Below are 12131 nucleotides of genomic sequence, written 5' to 3' on the forward strand. Positions count from 1 at the left end.
TTGTTACACCACAATAGTGAGGATGGGTCGTGAGTCGTGCTTGGGTAGCTCAGTTGGTAGAGCACGTGCCCGCAAAAGGCAAAGGTCCCGAGTTCGAGTCTTGGTCCAGCACACAATTTTAATCTACCAGGAAGTCTCATGTCTATACCAGTTTCTTTAGCGCTTGAGTGTATATTATCGTAACAAACCAACCTTTTAAATACAAATCGATGCCTGAGAAAAAACTTTAAATATTTAATTTAGAAATTGAATGAATCAAGTGGTGTGGTTTCAGAGTGTTCTCTGACAGCGAGAGGATGTGCAAAATGTCCCTGTGCTGTCCCGGTAACAGGACTGTAGGGTATGGCGGTGGCTACCATGAGCACAATGGTGTTCATGGGATGTGCTAGAATAAGCAGTCATACTTTCATCTACTGGATTTTTCGCGATTTTTTAATTTCAGCAACGATTTGTAAGCTAGAATTTCACTATCTTATTGTCGTCAAAACTGTCTAAGGATGGTATTGTCGCATTGAAAACGACGTATACCGATCTGAATTTTGCTTCAAGGCACCAATTAGTTCATTTTAAACTGGATATGGTTTGCTTCTTTTTTAAATAATGTTTTGGTTTCTAAAAATTTTTTATGTCCATCATGATAGAAATAGGTAACGACAAGTATAATTTCACAAGAAGGAACACAAACCCATTGGAGACAACAACAACACACGTCGATTACCGACTGATGTGAACGTCAACAATGGCCTGTAGCCCCTTCTCAATAGTTCGCCTCGGTTTGCCGTTGCCGGCAATCGGCCGTGGCAGTAGGGGGCTGCCGATTCCCCACAGCAGCAGCACCACAGAACACCAATATAGTAGAAGTGCAAAGACCACATTATTATACGGAAACACAGAATGACACCAGCGCTACTTGTGGCCTGGCTGTGAACTTCAATACGAAAAAATATGGCGCGAAAATCTCTTATGTTTATTTCTAAATACGCGAATTAGAGGACAATATTTTTCATTTAATCTTTGAATGTGGGCCGCATAGTGCAGTAATAAAGGTTTCTGAGATCTTGCAAAGTAATATATGAAAGAAATCTCAATCAAAAACAAACATTAACTACTCGTAGGTGCAGTTTACATTGTGAACATTTTCGTAAATTACGTCACCTTTTGACTGTGAAATTTTTTTGTAAAACTCAATATTGCGATTTTGGCCGTGTGGCCATTATCATGTGGAAATAAATGAGCTTTACCACATGGGAGACAGAAATCATCTGACATTGCATGCATATATAAATGATTTTTACGTTTCCACATATCCTAAAGCACATTATGTCCACTCGCATGATCGAAAGTGGAATAGTAGGATACACAAATAAATAACTACACAGCTAATGGATAACCAAGAGGTCATTTACAAAAAAATCTGTGCTACAAACCAAGGATGTACTGTAAAGTCTACAAAATTCGATTTGTTATTTTTTCTGTTGATTGTTATTTATGGATATTCAGCCATCTGAAATTGAACTTCGGCACAGTTCAAATTAATTTATGAAACACACAAAACTGAAAAACAAATTGGGAGCAGAGCAGGTAGACACTCCATGAATGTAGCCAAAATGTTTTAGCCAATGAGACATACAAAGAAAATGATCTGCAACACAACATTTTCTTTTTCTTTTTTCCCCAACTTGGCTGTTATTTTGGCAACACCCATCATGTTTAAATAATGAAAGAAGACACTGGTACAACATTTATTTTTAACATTTTTATTTATTTACTTCCTCTTTGAAAACACTGTTTGGTACACTACTGAAAATTAACACAAATTCCCCTTGACAGCACTTTATTCATTATACTTTTAGAATCCAATCATCACATCTAAAAAGTGTTAAGTTATGTGCCTGCTGAATTACCAGATTTTGTCATAACAAGTCAAACGCATGATTTTGATACAAGAACATTTGTATATGTATAGGGAGCTTACTCTCATTGTACACATAATAAACAAAATACAAATGAGGTAAACAAATGATTTTCAGTCACAACAGAGGAGTAGAGACTGGTATTACATGTTTCACAATCATCTGGTACATCTATGGCTTTTAGTACATAGCCTGCTACATAGGCTAAGGATTGTTGGTCTTCTACAGACTCGATGATACCATCTGAGTAAGAATAAATTTGCTCACAATCACTTAAATGTTCACTTCTACCACTAGCTGCCAAAAAGTGACACAAACTGCTCAAGGGAGCGTAATCATCATTTTCGCAGTTACTTACACTCATGGCTTTGATAGGCAAAGTCATATGATTGACAACACAAGTCTTCAGAGCTTGTACAAACTGAAAACAAGTTGGGTTTGTATTAGCAATACCACGTTGTCTTATACAACAAAAGAAATTTTCTAAAGCATCTTGATTGAACGCCTTTAAATTTAAGTACTTAAAGCCAACCACTTTCAAGCTCTTCCACAAGAAAATAATAGACTGTAATGTAATCTGCCAACCTTTTATGAAGCTAAACATATTAGTCTTGTTTCTTCCCGTTTTTAAATCTATTATTTGGCAGCTGCCTATTTCCCTCAATATGCTGTACCACATTTCTAAATGTGGCGTATTTTCTGATAAAGCACACCTAAATTGTTTTCCATCCCTGGGATATTGCTCATTACTGTTGAGTGAATCAAAGAGATTATCTACCTTTTCCACAAACTCAGCTGTGTGTATAGCTTCACATGGTAATGTGTGAGTAGAAACATATGTTTCAATTGCAGCTGCAACAGTATGACTCATTTGTGCAGCAGCAACTTTTACCTTCATTTTGACATGGGAATCAGAAAAGTTAAAGTGTTGTGCTTTTAATTTGGGCAGAGTTTTGAGCCGTTTTTTTTATCCAAAAAGAACACTGTAGTGATGTACTCAAACTTTGCTGCTTTGTGAGGTTCAAATTGAATTTTATTATCTATCAAAGCATTTCTAGTGTTTTTGAGCAGATGTGGTACATCATAAATAGTAACAATTGGTTGATTATTGACGACAAAATGAAATATACTGGGCTTCAACAAATTTGCTTCACACAGTTGCTCAAGGGCCTTTTGGTTTGTTGCATTCTGGTCACATACAGTACAAACCACTTTGAACCCAATATTATGTAGTTCACTTATGATGTGAACAATGAGTGATTTCAAATGGGTGTAGTGGAAAGTGGTTGCAGTAAAGTAATATGCTAGAGCTTGTTTCCAAGCTCTGTGAATGCCTTTCAGCATAAAAACCAATGCTTGACTAGCAGCTACAGGTGAACGTCCTAAATGACCCAAGTCCTGATACCCATAGATTAGCTGTTTGTGTGCATCGTAGTACATACCATCATCCAGAGACATTTCATCAAAAAGTAGAGCACAATACTTGTGATTTTCATGCATATTACTTACTTCCCTTGCTAAAAAGTTTAATAAAGCTGGATTAAGTCCTGTATCAAATGGTATGCGGGAAAGCACTCCCTTGAGCAGCCTGACAGATGGAAGGGACAAGTATGTGGCCAAATATCTGTACAACCGGGGACTACGCTTATAAATAGATAAAGCAAATGCCTTATCTTGTATAGACCACCGTACTGCTGTGGGCTGCATATTGGCATTTCTTAACTGACTATTAATAAAAGTTTTAGTCACATCATTCAACTCTTCTTCAATTAACTGAAATTTCCTGTCATCATACAACTCTTTTAGAATTTTCAATTTATTCCTCTCATTCTGTAGCTGTTTTTTCAATTTACACACTCTGGAAACTGTAATTCTATGCATTTTGTGTTTTCTTGGAGTTAAATCACGTTTAGAAACGCCACATCCCATTACACCTGCACTACTTTCAACATCATAAACAGGTGGGGATAAAAAGCTGTACTCACCATCATCTGTGCTCTGCAAAGGGGGACTGCTTCGTTGTATTACTGTAGATTTTGCATTGTGACCTGTCTCTTGCACGCTTATATTTGCACCCGATGTGGTGAAACCGCCACCACCACCACCAGTGTAACACAGATGGGTGGGGGGAGGATGATACAACACCAATTCCATGTGCTTTGGTATAACATCAGGATTTAGCCTGTGTCTAGTAAAGTTCAGAAAATCTGCTTCATAAAAATGATCCTCACACACATAATAATAACTACAGTTGACACCTTCATCTATATTACAGATCAATTTCCACTTCTTTAAAGTCTCACTTTTTGATGCAGCTGGAATTTATAGAAATGTTTATTCTTGTGTTTGGAATTTATTTTTACATAATAACTACTCCTGCATCCAGGAAACTTGCACGAGTATTTCAATTTCAATCTCAAACTGGATTCTTCTCTTCCCATATGATCCATCCTCATGTGTCTGAAATGTTATTCAAACCAAAAATTAGGAACGAGAAAAAAGATCAGGTATGGTTTACATTGATTAATGTTAAAGAAAACTCAATGTGAAATTAATTTCACTATCAAAAATCATATTGGCTTATGTCTAAATGCAGCTATCCTGTACTGAAGTACTGACAACTGCTATCATGGCTTGTAATCTGATGTGTTATTGCTACAAAATAGTGAAAAAACGAAACAAATTCTCATTTCTACTACGGATATGCACATCACTCAATATATAACTGCGTGAGCATAGTTGCACTATATTCTATATTCAACACTACTTCGTTAAACAGTGCTATCAGGCGGTAGAAACACTGCTTATTGTACCATTTCAGTATATTTCAGCATCTACACTCCTGGAAATGGAAAAAAGAACACATTGACACCGGTGTGTCAGACCCACCATACTTGCTCCAGACACTGCGAGAGGGCTGTACAAGCAATGATCACACGCACGGCACAGCGGACACACCAGGAACCGCAGTGTTGGCCGTCGAATGGCGCTAGCTGCGCAGCATTTGTGCACCGCCGCCGTCAGTGTCAGCCAGTTTGCCGTGGCATACGGAGCTCCATAGCAGTCTTTAACACTGGTAGCATGCCGCGACAGCGTGGACGTGAACCGTATGTGCAGTTGACGGACTTTGAGCGAGGGCGTATAGTGGGCATGCAGGAGGCCGGGTGGACGTACCGCCGAATTGCTCACCACGTGGGTCGTGAGGTCTCCACAGTACATCGATGTTGTCGCCAGTGGTTGGCGGAAGGTGCACGTGCCCGTCGACTTGGGACCGGACCGCAGCGACGCATGGATGCACGCCAAGACCGTAGGATCCTACGCAGTGCCGTAGGGGACCGCACCGCCACTTCCCAGCAAATTAGGGACACTGTTGCTCCTGGGGTATCGGCGAGGACCATTCGCAACCGTCTCCATGAAGCTGGGCTACGGTCCCACACACTGTTAGGCTGTCTTCCGCTCACGCCCCAACATCGTGCAGCCCGCCTCCAGTGGTGTCGCGACAGGCGTGAATGGAGGGACGAATGGAGACGTGTCGTCTTCAGTGATGAGAGTCGCTTCTGCCTTGGTGCCAATGATGGTCGTATGCATGTTTGGCGCCGTGCAGGTGAGCGCCACAATCAGGACTGCATACGACCGAGGCACACAGGGCCAACACCCGGCATCATGGTGTGGGGAGCGATCTCCTACACTGGCCGTACACCACTGGTGATCGTCGAGGGGACACTGAATAGTGCACGGTACATCCAAACCGTCATCGAACCCATCGTTCTACCATTCCTAGACCGGCAAGGGAACTTGCTGTTCCAACAGGACAATGCACGTCCGCATGTATCCCGTGCCACCCAACGTGCTCTAGGAGGTGTAAGTCAACTACCCTGGCCAGCAAGATCTCCGGATCTGTCCCCCGTTGAGCATGTTTGGGACTGGATGAAGCGTCGTCTCACGCGGTCTGCACGTCCAGCACGAACGCTGGTCCAACTGAGGCGCCAGGTGGAAATGGCATGGCAAGCCGTTCCACAGGACTACATCCAGCATCTCTACGATCGTCTCCATGGGAGAATAGCAGCCTGCATTGCTGCGAAATGTGGATATACACTGTACTAGTGCCGACATTGTGCATGCTCTGTTGCCTGTGTCTATGTGCCTGTGGTTCTGTCAGTGTGATCATGTGATGTATCTGACCCCAGGAATGTGTCAATAAAGTTTCCCCTTCCTGGGACAATGAATTCACGGTGTTCTTATTTCAATGTCCAGGAGTGTAGATACCATGGTAGATACCAAATTCAACTGTACATTATCAGTAACAGTTACAGCTGTAAATCTGTATTACATTGTGTTGAGCATTAAAGTGCGATAAGATTTCTACTGCATTGGATATTGCCACAATAATACGTGTAAATGTTCAACTGCTTGAAGGACCTGCTTTGTGTGACTTCGAAACAAATGTCTTATTATGTGAGAACACAACCTTTGTCGATACAACAGCAACAAACACTTTTTACCTGGATAGTGTGTTACGTACTGTACAGAATATTTACTGTCGAAAACGGGAAATAGAACACACTCAAGGCATTACGAATCAATTGTAACAGGTCCCATATTTGGTATGTAGTAAACGGCACGATACATGACACTTATTATGTCACTAAGAGTACTTCGTGGCATAAAGGAAGATGAATCAAAGCCAGAATTATATTCCATTACAGGATTCGGAAAGTTGAATACAAACTAAGTCAAAAGCTGCTAGATGGGATTCTCTATGAAATAAAAGGAAATATTAACTGAAATAAGAAATATACTTACCCTTTAAGTAAACTGAGCAACGGAAATTGTATTTCTTTGCAGGAACAAATATATAAGAGTCCACAGAACGTAATGTGATGATACAACCTCGTGTTTTATATGAAACAAAAGTAAAAAAGTAAATACTGAATCATCACACCATCAAATCTTACGAATGCATCCAAAAATTAAGCAGAATAATAGCAACATACTTACACTGCAATTTAAACGAAAAATCACGATCACGTTGCTACGATACCAAAACAATTATGGAAGGCTGCGTCATCCAATAGGAACACGAGACTATAAATTACTAAACTTGCAGCGCTCCAGGTGGCCTGGGACCAAACCAACGTCGTGTTACCGGAAATCCCTATATGAGTTTCACCCCCCTGGGCAGCACGGCAGCCGTGTGCTGCTTAGAAGACGCCGTGCAAGTGTGAAATGTCTCATACCTCCTGCCAACTGTGTTCCCCTGCCACTGACGCGGTAGCAGGACAAGTGTGAAACGACCCTAAAGCATGTTTTACATGAGCGACTTTCTGCTCAAAATCGACCACTCAAAGCGTGTGAACCTTTTTTGCACGTGTCTAAATCAGCAAGCAACTACAACCCGAGGGTGTCTACGACGCCAATGATCTACCGATAATGCCCGAGTGTGGAGTTCTACATTTCGGAGTATACTGCACACTAAGCATACGTAGAAAAAAGAATTTCGGCATCGTCTGCTAGAATCGGAAGTTAAAGCCGGGTTCACACAGGCAACAAAAGTATCGCCACTGCTAATGGCGAACTGCAGTTGCTTTGTAGTTGCATGTGTGAACTCTTAGTTTTCGGTGGCGCCATTTAAGAAGCGCAACTTTTGTCACGCCAAAATAGTTGAACTTGGTTCTACTTTGTTGCGCCATTTTGCCTTCTCCACAATCGAATAACGTCATTCGATTGCTACCTCGCGGTTGGATTCAAACCTTTCTAATGCGCATTCGTTCGCAGATAGTGCTTTTGTTTGTGCGTTTGTTATTAATACGTCAAAAAAGTGGTCAACAGCGACAATTATGAGATTCTTGGAGGTGTATCAAGAACGAGAATGCCTTTGGAACTACAAAATTTGAGACATGCTGCATTAATTGAAATAGTAAACAGTATGCGTGAATATGTACTTGGAATTGATGTAGCTGCAACAAAATTAAAAATTCGAAGCTTCCGAACTGCTTGCATGAATGAACATAAAAAAGTAATGAAATCTCTTAAGAGTGGTGCGTCTACAGACGGTATTTATACACCCAGCCTTGCTTTGTTTGAAGCTGCAGACCGGTTCTTAAAACATATAGTCGATACAAGAGAGACGAGAAACCCTTTGGTAAGAAATATTTTACATTTATTATGTTTCCAAAACATCTTATTTAGTAATATGTACAGCCGTTTAATCAGCTGAGACAGGTGACGCCATTTTGCAAACTGCGCAATTACGAAGAATTTGTGGCGTCCTGTGTGAACGGTAGCTCACAGCGCCACTTCAGAATGAATTGACTTGTGGCGATACTTTCGTTGCGTGTGTAAACCCGGCTTAACTTATTCTGGCTAAACTTACTCCTATTATACAAATGGATTTTGTGCTTTAGTGTCTCCTTCATCTTTATTATGTTGTGTGCTTTCTTTTCGTGGCACACTGAAAAGCTACATAAGATCCTAATATTTTTTCTTACTAGCGTTGTCTTTAGGAGATAGGCGAAATATCAGAAACTACAAAGTTATTTACCTATTACAGAAAAACCTAAACTATGCAATAAATAATGAAACTTATTTTAACTTAAAAAAGTCTGAGTTGTTCGACAAGAAAAATAATTTTTAAAGTTATTTGACACTCAGTAAGAAAACAGGCTGTAAAGGATAAAGGAGAAAACCGCTATTTACTGCACTCTGGATATTCTTTAATTTTTTGTATGTTCTGAAATGTTTGGATGGCAGTTTCCCACACTTTCAGTTCATATGAGTGTAAAGAATTTAGAACACAGTCTTTGACAAGAGTTTTCACTATAAATTTTGCTGTAGAGAAACTCTATTATCACCGCTTGTTCCAATATTTTGCTATGGTATTTCTACTTTCCCATAAAAATGGTAGTCTGTCATAACCTCACTTGCACCGTTCAGATGGCGAACTTCTCAACAGATACCTACAACAACACAGGCAATTTTGGCGCTGATGTGTAAACGAAAATGACCACTACAAACACACGAGACTCAGTACGCGAATAAAATGCCAGGGGCGCTGCAGTAGACACTTGTCTCGAATGGTCAATTGAGACAAGAAAGCCTATCGGGTAAAAGGGCTGGCCGACTGTGCCTCGAAGGCAGCACGAAGAGCGATCTGAGACTGTGAGACTGTCAACAATCCCTCTAGCCATTACTGCCAGTAGAAGAATCCTAATGATGCCATTGCTTCTTTATTCAAGTAATTATCCAGTTGGCCTCACGAGACTGAGTCGACCCCATTCCAGACCTTCTTAGTTCATAAAATTCCGAGGAGGTACTGGCAATCGAACCCATCTTCTCCTGAACCTGAAACCAGTGATGCTAACCATTCGACTGTCGGCAGCAGACTTTGGATAAAAACTACTTCGATCAGGGATGTAACTGCGCTATTTATAGTAAAATTAGGCTTTTTGCAGATGATGCTGTTATCTTCAATGAAGTACTAACTGAAAGAAGCTGCATAAATATTCAATCAAATCTTGATAAGATTTTAAGGTGGTGTAAGGATTGGCAACATGCTTTAAATTTTCAGAAATGTAAAATTTTGTGCTTCACAAAACGAAAAAGAAAAAGAAACATGGTATCCTATGACCACAACATCAATCGGTCAGATTTGGAATCGACTAACTCATATAAATACATGGGTGTAACACATTATTGGAATATGGAATAGAATGATTACTTAGGCTTAGTCATAGGTAAAGTGGGTGGTAGAATTCAGTTAATTGGTAGAATTGCAAACAGTCTACAAGGAAGACTGATTACAAATCACTTGTACAACTGGTTATTTATTTATTTATTTAGTTCTTTGATCATATGCAGTATAATGTACAAGTTGATACTGGACATAATTCTAGTCATTACAGTAGACAGTTTTTCGAGATTATCTGCAGTTCTGTGTGTTATATGATGGTTCTAGAATACTGCTCAAGTGTGTGGGACCCATATAGGCCTAACAGGGATAATGAACATATACAGAGAATGGCAGCACAAATGGTCACAGGTTTGTTCAATTTATGGGAGAGTGTCACAGAGATGCTGAAAGAACTGAACTGGTAGACTCTTGAAGACAGAGGTAAACTATACTGGGAAAGTCTATTTATAAAGATTCAACAACTGTCTTTAAATGATTACTCTATGAATATACTATAGTCCCTACATATCACTCACGAAGGGATGGTTTGCGGAGTATGGATGTAAATGTAGATGTGTGATAATGATGATGTGGATGATGTTTGGTTTGTGGGGCACTCAACTGCGCCATCATCAGCTCCTGTACAAAGTCCCAATTTTTACATGGTCAATTTTATTTTCAGAATCCAATCTAGTCACTTTCACAAATGATGATGATGATGAAATGATGAGGACAACACAAACACCCAGTACCTGGGCAGAGAAAATCCCCAACATGGCCGGGAATCGAACCCGGGACCCCGTGATCCAGAGGTAGCAACGCTAAAATGTAGATGTAGTTTACATAAACAGTTTCTTTTCAGCAGTGCAGCAGATGACTCAACTTTCAGCTTGCATTTTTCCTTGAATTGTAATGATTCCTTGCAAGGTAGGGCTACATGGCCTGCCACAAACATTCCATGGAAAAAAACTTGGGCCAATGAGTCTGAACAATGAATCAGTGCATCTAAGATTTACAAGTGGATTACTGCCACAGGCTACACGTCGAGACCAAACATGTGTCAAGTGGTGGCTTGGCGAGCACAACAGTCATGATAATATGGGGCGGGCACACAGCGGTATGTAGTGCAAACTGTGCTCTGTCTTTCAAGAGAGAGAGCAGTGGTTAGCACTCTGGACTCACATTAAGAAGGACTAAGGTTCAAACCCGCATCTGGCCATCCAGGTTTATGTTTCCTGTGATTTCTCTAAATTGCTTCAAGTAAATGCAACGATGGTTCCTTTGAAAGGGCATGCTGATTTCCTTCCCCATCTTTCTTTAACGTGAGCTGTTCCATATCTAACAACCTCATTGTCAACGGGACTTTAAACACTAATCTCCTATTTCAAGGCATGAAGGAATAAATTTGTTATAGCCTCGATCATCAGCAAAGCCACCAACTGTACAGTGTTAATAGTGAAAATTTTCTATATGTTAATGGCAATATTCTAACAAAATACGTCTCATAGATTTCTGTAGGGGTTTTCCGCGTCCTGGAGTTCCTGAACCTCACAAGGCTGCAGTCACGATTACGCCCATGTTTTAAATCATAGATATGTGTCTAACATTTAGTCCAGTACCACATTTATGCTTATTATCGATCGTATGGAGTATCGAATGATAACGGTGACTGAATTGACGATTTTTTGGTAGTGAGGATGGTAGAATGACATCTTGGATGGAGATTAATCGGCAGATGTAGACATCAGAGGTGCCTCAAGCAAGTGTGTTGGGATCTTTGCTGTTCACATTTTATGTTAATGGCCATGCAGACAATATCGGTCTGTACACATTATTTTGAATAGCCCTCGTAGTAATGAAATTTTCTCTTCTTATCGGAAGAATGGACACACTGTAACTATCCTGCAGTACAGGGCCAAAATTAAAACATCATTCACTTTCTCCAGCCCAGGAAAACTGAGCAAATCAGTGGGTGCCTTTGCTTCAGGTGTGGCCTACGGTGAACCTTAGACGACATAAAAGCGCCTTTTTTTCATAGACGGTTCCTGAGAAATTCCAAAAACCCATGATTTTTGGATGTGAAAGGTATCAGTTGTGGGGATGGCCATTTCTATAATTTCTATTCGTGTCAGGTCTTCAAATTTTTCCATATGTTCTTAAGATGATATTCTCGGGGAACTTGGAAACTTTTTTCTACATCATTATCCGTTTCCACAATCCAGAGCTTCAAATTTATTGTACCTATGCAAAAAGAAATGTCTTTTTTGCACCACAGGACGCAATTACCTAAAATAACTAAGTATAGCAAACAGCTCCAATTCTACATGTGCATTCCTTAAGCATTGAACTAGACACTCTATTTTCTCATTTTCGAAAAAAAATGTATTCGTTATGAAGATACATCCGAGAAACCATGAGTTTTGGGTGCTAAAAGTATCAGTTGTAGGGATGGCTATTTTAATAACTTCTTTCCATAGCAAATTTTTGCCGTATGCTCTGAAGATTACGTTCTCAGGGAAGCTTGAAACATTTTCCCAGTATCACTATTC

The 12131-nt window shown here is 40.2% G+C and overlaps 1 protein-coding gene across 1 annotated transcript in view; it reads left to right on the top strand.

Annotated features, from left to right (window-relative positions):
• Positions 1 to 4378: 4378 nt before the first annotated feature.
• LOC126426448 (methylenetetrahydrofolate reductase) overlaps positions 4379 to 12131 on the top strand; it is a 108248-nt gene continuing 100495 nt past the window's right edge. Inside the window, exon 1 of the mRNA XM_050088363.1 lies at positions 4379 to 4420. Within this exon, the coding sequence (XP_049944320.1) occupies positions 4379 to 4420 (42 nt within the window). The remainder of the gene's footprint in view (positions 4421 to 12131) is intronic.

Source organism: Schistocerca serialis, chromosome 11 (assembly GCF_023864345.2).
Source record: "Schistocerca serialis cubense isolate TAMUIC-IGC-003099 chromosome 11, iqSchSeri2.2, whole genome shotgun sequence".
NCBI lineage: Eukaryota > Metazoa > Arthropoda > Insecta > Orthoptera > Acrididae > Schistocerca > Schistocerca serialis.